A 13,998-nucleotide genomic window follows, 5' to 3' on the forward strand; every position below is an offset into this window, starting at 1 on the left:
AATTAAGCACATGGCCTGATTAACTGTGCGTACACCATATTTAAGAAATATAGGTTTTAAATAGGCAATACGAAAATTCATATACAGTTTGCAAATAAAGACTTGTGCTTAATGCTCTGTTTGGAGACGCCATCACACATACAAGGCCCCTGCGGATATTTCTTAATTACTGGCAGTGCCACTAAATAATGAACTATACCAAACCTCAGTCTGGTCAGCACAAACTTGTGGGATGGCCTAGTCACCCATACCAGATAAATCGGTAAACCTTCAACATTGTTATATTTATTATAAAACCTAACTGTAGATAGAGAGCCATTAGCAATAGCCCGTTTCCTTGCAGCGAATGCGAGGAAATTAATTTTCAACTCTTGTTTCGATATTAGAGATGCTGCATTAGGGTCCACCAAAATGTTTAAATTAAAGATCTCTGAAAAACATTTGACAACGTAATTTAACCAGGGTATATGTAAGAATTTATCCAGCGAGAGACAATCCTCGATGACCAATCTATTAAAAGATTTATCTTCCTAAAGTCAAATAGAGCGCCAAATCATGAGTGGCCTCAAAGAAAGTAGGTCAGTAAGGAAGTTAACATCCAGCTCTCGATGGGTAAGCTCAGTACAAGCAGTAGATGGTAGTGACAGGAGTTTTTAAAAAAAAGCATTTTCCTCGATCTGCAAAGTATGGGCATGACAATGACCCCAAACACCCGCCCCATACAGTGCAATACTAACACACCTAGCTTGATAGATCTTAAGCATATCCCTGGTGCGACGGTCCCCAATCTTTGCAGCAAATCTAAAAATACCATGGGCATTTTTTGCCATTTTAATACGAATATTTTTAAATTCATTGTGCCACTTTCTATCATTAGAGAAGGTTAAACCAAGATAACAAAAAGTGTCTACTTGAAGCACCTTGTCTTTATCTATAAAAAAAGAATTTAAAACTTTACTTTTCTTTTTGCATCTAGCCCCACATGTCATGGTATACGTTTTCTTCTTATTGATAGTCAATTTCCTATCCTTTATAAAGGAAGAAAATCTATCAATCAGACGCTGCAATCCTAATGGAGTTCTGGCGATCAAAACAGCATCATCGGCATATAATAACACAGGCACAGGAGAGCCTTTGATCTGAGGGGCATCAGCTTTAATTGTTTTTAACACACATATTCACACTCACACACACTCTCTTACCTAAACTCACACTCATCCGCAAGCTCGAACACAACATACATTTCAAAGCATTTTTTTTTACTTTCCTCAACTGCCAGCAAATATCATCCTCCAGCTAACTGTTCTCCATTTTTTATTACACTAATAGTGAATACTGAAACATTATTCACGTTAAGTGCCCGACATTCTGAGCACGTGCCAATGACATGCCAATGACCTGTACCCTCAACTCCTCCTACGGTAACTTCGGTATTGCGAGAATGAAGCACAATAAGGGGGGCATAGCCTCCACTTCTTAATCTTCCCCTAAATACCATCCCTCTACAAAAGCAAAACATGAGACAATCTCACCCTATAAGTCCACATTTCTAATGCTAAGGAACAACATTTCTACAATGGTTGAACCTCACTACCTCAGAAATAGACATTATGCTCATGTTTGCACTAAAGGACTCTGCCTCCCAACCTGAGCCCATATGAATCCAGCCAGAGGAATCCCCTCACATTCTCTTCAAATCAGCCACAACGATACAGCTCGAGCCCCGGTGAAACCACCAGCCGACTGACTAGCCATTAGAAAACACTACGTGTCCATTTTCACAAATTCAGACATACATGTTTTTTTTCTTCATCTGAAAGGATGGAGACTGTCCTAGCCTGTGTGTTGGATAGTGTACAAGAATTTATGGACAGACACAACATTGCAGTGATTCTACCCGTAGACTTCTACAGAGCCTTGAACACCTATAACCTTAATGCCCGACTAGCCCAGACTGTCAACTGCAGCAGACCCCCCCCCCAAAGCAAGATTGTAATGTTCCCAATGCAAAGAGGTCTGAAAGTAGGAATAAGAGTTGTCATCTCCCAAGCAGTTGTGCATACTACAGCCTCCAATCATCACAACACTGTTCGGGATTGGCCATCAACCACTGCTGGGCTCATACTAGACATACTTGGACTCCTTAGCAGCAACCTACATTCCAAGTTAAATGAGGCTCAAATTTATTCTGTTCATCTCGGAGATTTCATACATGTAGCTTGGTTGGTTTTGAGCTGGCGGTAGCTTAACAACTAAAAAATGAGTCCTCCTTTCCACTAAATATTATTAACAGGCCCGGAGACTTTCTCTGTATTAGATGTGGAGTGTATCTATGGTAAATGTCTATAACTGTGCAGAACCACTGATTCAAGTGTATTTTTTGTTATTTATTGCAGTTACAGCCAATTGGTGGGGCGCAAAGCGTATCGACTATGCCCTCTATTGCCCTGACGTCCTGACAGCCTTTCCAACTGTGGCACTTCCCCATCTCTTCCATGCCAGCTACTGGGAGTCTACTGATGTGGTGGCCTTTATCCTGAGACAGGTAGGCATTAAACTGCTCTGAAAACTGAGTAGTAAGTTAATGACATTTGTGAAAATTGCATCTATTAGAGAGGTGGATAGAAAAAAGTTCTCTGAAAGGCATAACATGCAGGGGGCAACTTGCTTCAGATAGGAACCTACAAGGATACACTAATAAAGTTTAAAGCTAATTAGATGTCCCCCAAACCCAGCACATTAAGCAAGGCTACCAACAGCAATGTCACGAAAAGCATATCAATGAAAAATGAAACCGTCTAAGTATTGACATAACAGCCGTGACAGTAGGTGTAGTCTGGCACCAAGGAAAGAACATAAGCGGTAGATCTCCACAGATCATCATGAGTTCTCATTCAAAGGTCAGCTTTAAATATGTGTTTTGGAAATGCAATCTTTTTGGCTGCAAATGTCAGTGTATCCATTTCTAAAAATGCTTGCATGTTCCTTTCTAATACATTTTCCTATATTGTGTAAACAAATTCAATTATACCAAACAAAACTTCTCATTTTGTAAAGAACAAAAGCACGGTGGGCACTTTTTTTCCCCTGTTCATCCCTGGTGTTCCCTACCGCCCAGAAGGTGGTGATGGAGATTGGGAGGGGTCACTGGACCATTTAGCAGACAAGCTGGAAGAACCGGACTGGAGAGAGGTCCTGGGTGACACCAGTGGTCTAGACACTTCTCTAGACCTTGACATGCTTTCTCCCCCTACCGTGGCTACGGAGGAGGCAGCGTCCTACTCTGTGGATGTGAGAAGGGCAGCGGAGGCCTTGGGCCTTAAGCTCCATTCAGTGGTGTTTCGACCTGCGGCATCCTCCTGTGAACCCATTCTGCCCTTCAACGAAGCCCTCACTGACGTCCTCCTGGGCACCTGGTCCAAGCCCAGCATAGGGGCTCCTGTGAAAGTACGATTGCCCGCCGCCATCGCCCGGCCCAGAGCGACCCAGTTTTCCTCCGCGAGCTTGGTAATCCAAGCTTCTACTTCAAAGGGCGCATTCCTTTCTGCTCCCCCAGATAAGAAATCCAAGAAGCTGGATCACCTTGGAAAGCATATGTTCTCTTCCTCCAGCTGGGCACTGTGGTCTGTGAATACTGCATGCCTCTTGGGACAATATTCCCACACCATATGGGATATGGTTGCGTAGGTGCTGCTTCAGTGCCCGGAGGCAGCCCAGGCCATTCTCTCCCAGGAAGTGGCGGATGGGAGAGACGTAGACAAATTCACAATAAGATGTGGACTGGATACCACTGGCTCACTGGGCAAAATGATTGCCACGTCTGTAGCACTTAGGCGCTATGCCTGGATAAGGACATCTGGCTTTTCGGGGGAGGTCCAGTCAACCTTGCTGGACATGCCCTTTGATGGCCGTCGTCTTTTTGGCGACAAAGCAGACTCAGCGCTCCTTCGCTTTAAAGATTATCGGGTTACGGCAAGCTCTTTGGGTCTTGCTGCACCTTCCTCACCACTCCAGTCTGCTTTTTTCAACTTTGGTAGCCACGGAAGGGGGGCCCAGCCACGTCCAGACCAATCCAGGTGCCGGTTCCCCCAAGCTGCCCAGCCTCTATGTGACAGCAGATGTGGGACCCAGCGACCTCCAGGGTCTGGGAGCCATTGACAGGCCAGTCCACCCTTACCTCCCTGCCGCAGCCTCCAAACCCTCCTAGTCCGACATTTCAGGCCAATCAATGACCTGTGGGTGGCAGGATTTGCCATCACCTCCCCAGCTGGCAATCCATCACGTCAGTCAAGTGGGTTTTGCAAATAGTCCGAAGGAGCTACTCCCTCTCCTTTGAGACTGCCCCTTCTTCCATACCACTGTTGTTCAATCGCATGTCGTCAGATCATTTGGCGCTTCTCTGCCAGGAAGTCCCAGCACTCTTGGTCAAGAGAGCTATCGAAAGGGTGTTTGCACCAGAAGTAGGTTGTGGTTGCTATTCCTGCTACTTTCTGGTGCTCAAAACGGACAAAGGCCTTCATCCTTTTCTAGACCTCTGGGCCCTCAGCTCACGTTGGCTCTGGTCTTGTCTGCCCTCGACTATGGAGACTGTATGGTGGCGCTGGACTTGCAGGACGCCTATTTCCAGGTTCCCGTCCTGCCACCCCACCGACGCTACTTACGGTTCACGGTAGGCCATGAGCATTTTCTGTTCAAGGTGCTCCTGTTTGGCCTTACCAGTGACCCTCGGGTGTTCATGAAAGTGATGGCGGTGGTCGCAACTCATCTGCGCAGATCAGGGGTTCCAGTCTCCCTCTATCTCGACAACTGGTTGTTGAAAGCGGGCTCACCCCAGGCTGTCGTCTCCCACATCCAGACTATGGCGGACCTCCTGCATTCGCTGGGGTTCACTATCACACCTGACTCCCTCTCAGATGCTCCCCTTCATCTGAGCTGTTCTGGACACAGTGCAGTTTCGGGCCTATCCTCCCAAACAGCGAGTCTGGGATATTTGGGCTATGATACTGGTGTTTCAGCTTCTGTCCCGGATTTCGGTGAGAATGACCCTGAGACTGAGGGGCCTCATGGCATTCTGCATAATGCTGCCAGATGGCACATGCGGTCTCTGCAGTGGTACTTGAAGTTCCAGTGGGCGCAGCACCAGGAGAATCCTTCTGACTACGACCACATCTTGGAGGGAACTGCATAACAATTTCAGTGGTGGCTAACTAACCAAGCTTGGGCCAGAGGCAGATCCGTCCTCCTTCCCCAACCAGATCTCACAGTGGTAACAAATGCGTCACTTCCGGGATGGGGCATCCATCTGGGAGAGGCGAAGATCAGAGGCCTCTGGTCTCCGGAGGAGTCCGGGCTATACATAACCCTGTTGGAGCTTTGGGCGATCTGCCTGGCACTGAAAGCATTCCTTACCTCTCTCAAAGGGAAAGTGGTGCAGGTGTTCACTGACAACACCATAGCCATGTAGTACTGCAACAAACAGGTAGCGGTGGGGTAGTGGACCCTATGTCAAGAGGCTTTTCGCCTCTGGAGATGGCTGGAACATCAGGGCATGACCCTGGTGGTTCAGCCCTGGCCGGTTCTCTGAACGCCAGGGCGGATGAACTCAGCCGTCGGTGTCTGGTAGATCAAGAATGGCGTCTTCACTCGGAGGTGGTGCAAGGTCTCTTTCAGCAGCCTTGGTGAGATCTGTACTCTACCAAAGAGAATGCACAGTGTCAGCAGTTCTGCGTGTTGGAGTTTCCAAGGCATCACTTGATCGTAGACACTTTTTGTCGCAAGTGGAGTTGCGGCATCTTTTACGCCTTTCTACCTGTACCACTTCTGCCCCGAGTGCTAAAGACGATCAAGCAAGATAGGGCCCAGGCTCCGGGCTGGCACGAAGAGTATGGTACCCGAGCTCCTGAGTATGGGCATAGATCTTCCGATCATGCCGCCCCTTCCGGCAGATCTTCTGTCGCAGCAGCAGGGGACGGTTCTTCACCCGAACCTGTCCAGCCTCCATCTCCTTGCATGGAGATTGAGTGGCGACAGTTGACAGCTTTTGACCTTCCACCTGAAGTTTGTAATATCATCTTGGCAGCCAGGCGCCCCTCCACTAAAACGGTATACGCCTGTAGATGGAACAAGTTTGTGGCATGGTGAACACCAAAGGCTGTGGATCCCCTTTTTGCCCCCCTTTCAAAGGTTCTCTTGTTTCTGCTTTATTTGGCCCAGCAAAGCTCTGCTTTGGGCAGTCTTAAACTGCTGCTATTTCTGCGTTTCTTCAGCTGCTAGATCAGCCGTCCTTATTCAAGTCTCCTATTGAAAATAGAATCTTTAAGACCATAGCTCATCCTTTTCCTCTATCTCCTTTAATAATGCCCCGGTGGGACTTGAATCTTGTTCTAACATATCTTATGTTTTCTACCTTCAAGCCTCTTCACAATTGTCCTCTCAGGCTCCTTACTTTATAAACCGCCTTCTTTGTTTCAATCACCTCTGGTCACAGGGTGAGTGAGCTTCATGGTCTGTCTTCTAAGCCCCCTTTCTTCTGCATTCGGACAAAGTGGTGCTTAGGACGAGACCCTCATTCCTTCCTAAAGTGGTTAAACCATTTCACATAGGACAATCAATTACTTTGCCCACCTTTTTCCCACCTCTGCACCCTTCCAAGAGACTCCACCGTATGGATCCTAAACGTGCGTTGTCTTTCTACCTTGACCACAAAACATTTCCAGATGGATGATCAACTATTTGTTAGCTATGTAGGTGCCAAGAAAGGTCGGGCTGTTCAAAAGCGTGCCATCTCTCGATGGGTTGTACTTTGTATTAAAATCTGCTACGTTTTATCAAAAAATGAACCTCCAGTGGGGCTGCGTGCTCATCAAACTAGGGCTATGGCAGCAACCACTGCACTAGCACATGGAGTTCCACTTCTTGACATCTGCCAGGTGGCCACATGGGCATCCTTGCACACGGTCACCAGACATAACTGCCTGGACAGCCAAGTCCAGAGGGATTGCTATTTTGACTGTTCGGTCCTCCAGGCTTTTCTGGTGTGAACTTAGTTCGCAGACCCTACTCCGGAGTAGGTATTGCTGGGGTATCTATCTAAGGTAAGGAATCTATAACTAACAGTCTCTTTCAGATGAACAAGTAACTTACCTTCGGTAACGATGTATCTGTAAGAGACATATGTTAGTTATAGATGTAGTTGCCCCCATTGTCAACTGTGGCCCTGATTATACCAGTGGCAAAAAATAAGTGCCTTTTGCGGAACCCATCTTGCGAATCATTCAACAGACAATTACTCTCCCAAAAAACCTGATAGCTAAACTAAATCTGTACCCTTCAGGAAAGTTACCTAAGTGCCACAGACAATGTAGCTGCCTGGCGGCCCCCAGTAATGAGTCATACCGAATCATCACAGGAACGCATTTGCTCAGTAAATCGGATGCCTCAGCCCGACTGTTCAACTTTGGACCTCAATGAATTTGAGGTGATATGTAAGAGATTTCTTCAGTTGGATCCAATTAGCAGCATATGTTATTCTGGGATATATAATAACTGCTGTGAAAAAAATGTGTTTATTACATTTGCCTTGGTTACTTGATATATACTGTATTACAGAAGTGCACTGGGGGCGCAACAGGTATTTTTTCCTGCTTTGTGAGCTTTGGTATTACAGAAGGGCCCACAGATGCTTGTGCAACCCCTTCTGTAATACAGATAGGCTGGCGCATATGTTGCTCCAGCACTATCACAAGAAGGTGTTCCCTCATTTGCACTGGGGCGCGGCCCCAAGCAAACGAGGGAATCTCTTTATCTGTGCGCCAGCACTGTATTATTGAAGTGAGCACAGAGGTAAAGAAGCTGTCATGAGGCGCACGGACAATGTCCTACCAAAAGATGGTGCACTATCAGTTTGCCCCCTGATGACAGTCCTCTGGAACGGGTTCAGGGGGTCCAATGGACCCCCCCGGACATCCCCTTGCAGGCAGGTGCAGTTACTTACTAAACCCGCCTCCAAAGGGATTTCTAATCTCTCTTTAAAGTACAAGCTAGTGCCACCTGCACAGTGAAACACGGAGCAGCTCTGAAGCCAACCTAATAGGGCGCACTTTCCCTGTTTGCAACTGGCGCATCTGTTTGAAGGTGTGCTGTGGCACAATCGGGGAAAGTGTGTCCTATATGTAATAGGGCCCCTGCTGTAACCAATAAACTTTCCTTTTTTCAGTTGGACATATAAGGTCGGATTGACAAAGATATTTGCACTATTAAGAGACACTTAGGTAAGCAAACGCCACCACAGGTGGAAATTACCAGTGCAAGTTTAATACGGTGGGTCAAAAATGAGAATTTGTACTTGTAGATGTATTTACTCACACTAAAAAATCCCACCATTCTGTGCAGTATGACACAAGGATTGGTACCCTAAGTCATGCTATCGGGTCACAAAACTGACAGTAGGAAAGGCAACAATGAATGAAAGTGGATATGAGCAGCTGGGGACTGCCATCCATGGAAGGAGTGCAGTGGCAGGGACCTCCTATCCCTCAATGAAGTGGAGAGGCAGGGACATTCAACCCAAGGAACAAGAATGGTGTGCTACCAATGGGTTATGAGTAGGACCCTTCTGCCCTTACCTGAAGAGAGATGAAGGGACCTGCTACCTGTAAATGGATGAAGGGAGCACCAGAGTTTGGACTAAGCTGAAAGATATTATCAGTGAAAGGAGGGTAAAAGTAAGATTTGGCATCAGCTGTCGAAAGGTTAGCAAGGAAGACAGAAAAAAAGTGGAGAAATTAGAGAAGTTTTCACGAAAGTTCCTCAAAAATGACCAGCCAGCTTCTGCTTATTCCAGATTTGCCATTTCCAGCATCACACTTTTGACTCTGTTTGATCTGCCCCACTGAGAGTGCCCTCAGCACAGTGCTCAAGTTTTTTCCTGTATGTTGTACAATATCAGCAGCACAGAACTGAGCAGTATGTTTTACACAGGATACATAACTAACACATCGTAATCAGACAGACTTAAACATAAATCTGTTCTTTACTATGGCATCACATACCGATAGTATTGGTATTTCAGGTATGTGTTGCACCCTGCACGTTGCGTAGTCTTTGTGACTATGCTTCAGGTTTCTAATGATTGATGTCTCACCGTCTGGACTAGACTTAGCCTCTGGCAAGTGCGATCTCAGGGTTCCCCGTATGTCTTCTGGACGAGATGTTGTAGGGAGCAATTTGCTGTAGGTTTCAACATCTGAGCAATCTGTGACCATGTCCGTGATCCAGTTTGCTGTCGTAGGCGCCATACCTCTACCACAATGCATGGCTACTATTTGTTTGCTCATCAATAGTGCCATTCACCACAAAGTTACGCACATTCTTGGGGACCTTCTTGACATAGCCCAACAGCATCATTAGTGGGTCTGCGACCAGCGCTAGACCCATCATTGCATTTGGTGTCCCAAACAGCTGACTCCAATAATCCCTGACCAGGGGGCACTTCAATGCCAGATGCCGAATATTTGCATCCAGAGTCTTGCACCTTAAGCATTGGGCATCTTCATTGTTCAATCAATCAATCAATCACAAGATTTGTAAAGCGCACTACTTACCCGTGAGGGTCTCAAGGTGCTGAGGGAGAGGACGGGGGGGGGGGGTTGCCGCTACTGGTCGAATAGCCAGGTCTTGAGTCGTCTCCTGAAGGTCAGCAGGTCTTCGGTCTGTTGTAGGTTGAGGGGAAGGGTTTTTCAGATCTTGGCGGTGTGGTGGGATAAGGATCTGCCTCTGGTGGTGGTTCTCCGGATGCGCGGGACGGTGGCCAGGGAGAGGTCGGCGAAGCGGAGATGACGGTTGGGAACGTAGAAGGAGAGTCGACTGTTGAGGTAGGCTGGGCCGGTCTTGTGGAGTGCCTTGTGTGCATGGATCAGGAGTTTGAAGGAGATTCTCTTGTCGACGGGGAGCCAGTGCAGGTTTTTCAGGTGGGGGGTGATGTGGCTGTGGCGTGGAATGTCGAGGATCAGGCGTGCAGAGGCGTTTTGGATTCTTTGCAGTCGTTTAATGAGTCTGCTGCTGACGAGTGCCTGGGTGATAGTTCTTCTTGTGTCTGTCGGGATCCACCTGTAGATCTTGCGGAGCATGCGGAGGGTGTTGAAGTAGGAGGAGGAGACTGCGTTGACTTGCTTGGTCATGGTGAGCGTTGAGTCGAGGATGACTTCCAGGTTGCGTGCGTGGTCTGTTGGTGTCGGGGGTGCCCCTAGTGATGAGGGCCACCAGGAGTCATCCCAGGCTGATGGGTTGGAGCCGAGGATGAAGATCTCTGTCTTGTCTGTGTTCAGCTTAAGTCGGCTGCACTTCATCCAGTCGGCGACGGCTTTCATTCCTTCGTGGAGGTTGGATTTGGCAGTGAGGAGGTCCTTGGTGAGGGAGAGGATTAGTTGAGTGTCGTCGACATTGGAGATTATGTTGAGGTTGTGCTGTCGGCGATGTGTGCGAGTAAAGCCATGTAGATGTTGAACAGTGTCGGGCTGAGGGACGATCCCTGGGGTACGCCACAGATGATCTCGGAGGCTTCGGATCAGAATGGGGGGAGGCGGACGCTCTGGGTTCTGCCAGAGAGGAAGGCGGTGGTCCAATCCAGGGCATTGTCTCGGATCCCTGCGTCGTGGAGGCGTGTGCGTAGTGTGTGGTGGCAGACAGTGTCGAAGGCGGCAGAGAGGTCCAGGAGGATGAGGGCTGCCGTCTTGCCGTTGTCCAGCAGGATCCTGATGTCGTCTGTGGCGGCGATGAGGGCGGTCTCGGTGCTGTGGTTGCTGCGGAATCTTGACTGGGAGGGGCCCAGGATGCTCTTATCTTCGTGGTAGCGGGTTAGCTGTCTGTTGACAATCTTCTCGATGACCTTAGCTGGGAATTGAAGCAGGGAGATGGGCGTAAGTTCTTGAGGTCGCTCGGGTCCGACTTGGGTTTTTTGAGTCGGGCGTTGATCTCGGCGTGTTTCCAGCTCTCTGGGAAGGTCGCAGTCTCGAAGGAGAGGTTGATGACGTTGCGCAGGTGGGGTGTGATGGAGCTGCCGGCTTTGTTGAAGATGTGGTGTGAAAAAGGGTCTGATGAGGAGCCGGAGTGGATTGTGCCCATGGTCTTGATTGTCTCCTTGGTGTTCACGTTGACCCAGGCTGTCAGGGGGTCGTGGTCGATGGGGTGCAGTGGGTCTGATGTGTCGGCGCCTGTTGGGTTCGTCCGGGAGTCGAAGCTGTCGTGGATGTCGGCAATCTTGCGGTGGAAGAAGGTGGCGAGGGAATCACACAGGTCTTGCGTCGGTGGGATGTCATTGTTGATTAACTTTGCCTAGATACAGGCATGTAGTATAGCCTGTGTAAAAACTTGTAGTGTATTCATCTGTGCCTCCCACTCTTAGATACTTCTTTGGTGTGCATGGAGCAAAACGACCACTGCTCATCGTTTATGTCAGATGCTAATTCTCGGGCCCAGTGTGACCTAGCCGTGGCATTTGGGCGTCAGGTCCTCCATTGCAGCATTGTACATTAGCATGATCAATTTCCTAGGCGCAGAGCCTGCCCGACTAAGGAGTGCATACTCCAACTTCGGGGCTCCTGTGAGAGGTCGGGGAATAGTTGTCTATATGCCTTTTTCAGGAGGTGCTATAAAAACATATCTAGGGTAGGCCTGGGCGGCAAATTCCATTCCGCTCGCGGAATTTGCAGAATTTGGGTAATTTCGCGTTCCGCGGAGAACGCGTAATTGCCCAAAATTCTGCTTTCCGCGGCTTCGCGGAATTTTTTGCTTGTTCGCGATCTCAAAATGTGTGTTCGCGAGATATTTTCCCCCGAGAACGCAAACAGCATCGCGAACAGGATAAAAGCATCGCGAACAAACAATTCCGCGTGTTCGCGGAATTTCTGCGTGTTTGCGGAGATTTTTAACCATTTCGCGGAGATTTGCGTAGCGCGACTACACAAATTCCGCCCACCGAGAGCCCCACCCCCGGGTGTAGTCTATCTGCGGGAGGAAGGTATTGTTCTTATAAAGTTCCCCCATTTTCCGGACTCTCTTTGCCACCATTTGTTTAGTGGACAGTGGTTCAAACGCAATCTCAAACTCAGTGTTTATGACCAAAGGCATGTGGCGGGAATATTTATTGTCTATCGCACACATTGTTGTTCACGCTGTGCAATTCACAGTATGAATTACATTTCTGGGTCTTTTGAGATTGTTTAAATATTGCCGTAATGAGGCTATAGGAGCTTACCAGGGATTTCCAAGCCTCTATGTGGGAATTTACGGTAATCATGAAACCAAAGAGAGGTGAACTGGGCACGTGCAACCAAGTAGTATACTTTGAAATTTGACGCCGTAAACCCACCATGGCTAAATGGCCTCTGTAGTACATTCCAACTTAAAAGGGGCTGTTGTCCTCCCCACAGCAGTTTTATCGTCAAAGACCTAAGCTACTGAAAAAATGCCTTGTTAAGAGGAATAGAAACATTAATTCGCACTTTTTTCAATTGTAGTGCCACAGTTTTCACGCAGCACAAACACCAGGTCCCTATGAAAGTGGATCAAGAGATAACGAATCGGCGATGATTGCCATTGTAATGGCTGGTCTAAAATTGGTCGTGAGGTGTTAGCTGTTAACTGCATCATAGTAGATGTGGCCCAGTTGATTGTCAAACTAGAGCACTCTCCAAATCTCATGAATTCTACTATTATTGGTTGTAAATTGGCCTCTGTGTCCTTGACTATTGATGTATGTCATCCGCCTACAGCAACATCATTTGGCACTGCACGCCAAACCGTTTACCCCTATGGCTGTGTGCTCCACGTAACAGACATGCCAGTGGTTCATATACCAATGAAAAAATCAGGGGTGACTGGAGACATCTCTGGCGTGTGCTGCATTGGATGTCTATGGGATGTGACACTTGCCTATTAATCTGTATACGGCCTCCTATACAAAAGAGAAATCCAGCACATCATCGCATTACTCCGCCCCATTCTGGTGAGCGTCGCCAACATGAATGGCCGTTGTACTGAATCAAAAGCCTTGGCCATGTCGAGAAACTCTGCCACCACTCTCAGCTCCAGATCGTGCTGGTGCACCATAGTTAACAGGGTTCTCAAGTTGTCCACTGTTGGGTATTCTGTTATAAAGCCGGATTGGTCCGGTAGAACCTGTCCATGCATCAGTGTCAACAGGCGATACACCAGTATTTTAGCCAGAATCTTGGCCCCCACAGTACATAAGAACTGAGACTCATCATGGTTCGGGCCGTACATGTTCACTATAGTGACATGAATGTGATTAAGCACTCCGTGGATGATCAGGTATCTATTGCCGAGGTCCGCTATTGCAGTAATGTGGTCATAGAGGACCCCCTTGTGGTTTACTACTGCCACCCCTCTTGGGTAAGCTGAATAGTGTGCGAAGTATCGATGTGTACCCAAGTATGTGCCATGGAGTCTGACTTCACTGGACCAATGTGGGTTTCCAAAAATAGTAATATGTCCACATGATACCTACTAGCAAAGGCCAGCACATGGCATGTTTTAGGTCTGTCAAACCAGTAGGTTCCACGCCATGAATTTGATGGTGTTGTTGTGTGCTTCATTCATGGCGGATGGCCCTAGTGTTCAGATGCGTGTGAGATTTTTCTATTCTGTTGCGTACTGCCCAGCCATGCATCCGCCGTTGTAAACTTTTTCTGGTTTCCATGTTCTCCCCTACCCACACCGAGTACCAAATCACCAGCTGGCTACCAATCCCACCTACCAAAACTTACTCAAAAACAGCCACCCCATAACCATCTGCAATAGAGCAGTTTCCACCATGGGTGCGGCCTAAGACTACTGGGCTGCCCACTCTGATATTCAACAACATTCACCCTTCTTAGACTCAGAGTACACCTGCAGTCTCAGTAGCAGCATGTGGATGACCTTTACAAAGCATATGACACAATTGAATATTCAAGCAATGTTACAAATGGGGGTTTCTAG

The 13,998-nt window shown here is 47.8% G+C and overlaps 1 protein-coding gene across 2 annotated transcripts in view; it reads left to right on the plus strand.

Moving 5' to 3' along the window:
• Nucleotides 1-13,998, plus strand: part of PITPNM3 (PITPNM family member 3) — a 1,847,214-nt gene that overhangs the window by 1,639,264 nt on the left and 193,952 nt on the right. For both annotated transcript variants that reach the window (XM_085649907.1, XM_085649908.1), the window contains one exon: nucleotides 2,397-2,545. In XM_085649907.1, the coding sequence (XP_085506033.1) occupies nucleotides 2,397-2,545 (149 nt within the window). The remainder of the gene's footprint in view (nucleotides 1-2,396; nucleotides 2,546-13,998) is intronic.

Source organism: Triturus cristatus, chromosome 3_2, assembly GCF_964204655.1.
Source record: "Triturus cristatus chromosome 3_2, aTriCri1.1, whole genome shotgun sequence".
NCBI lineage: Eukaryota > Metazoa > Chordata > Amphibia > Caudata > Salamandridae > Triturus > Triturus cristatus.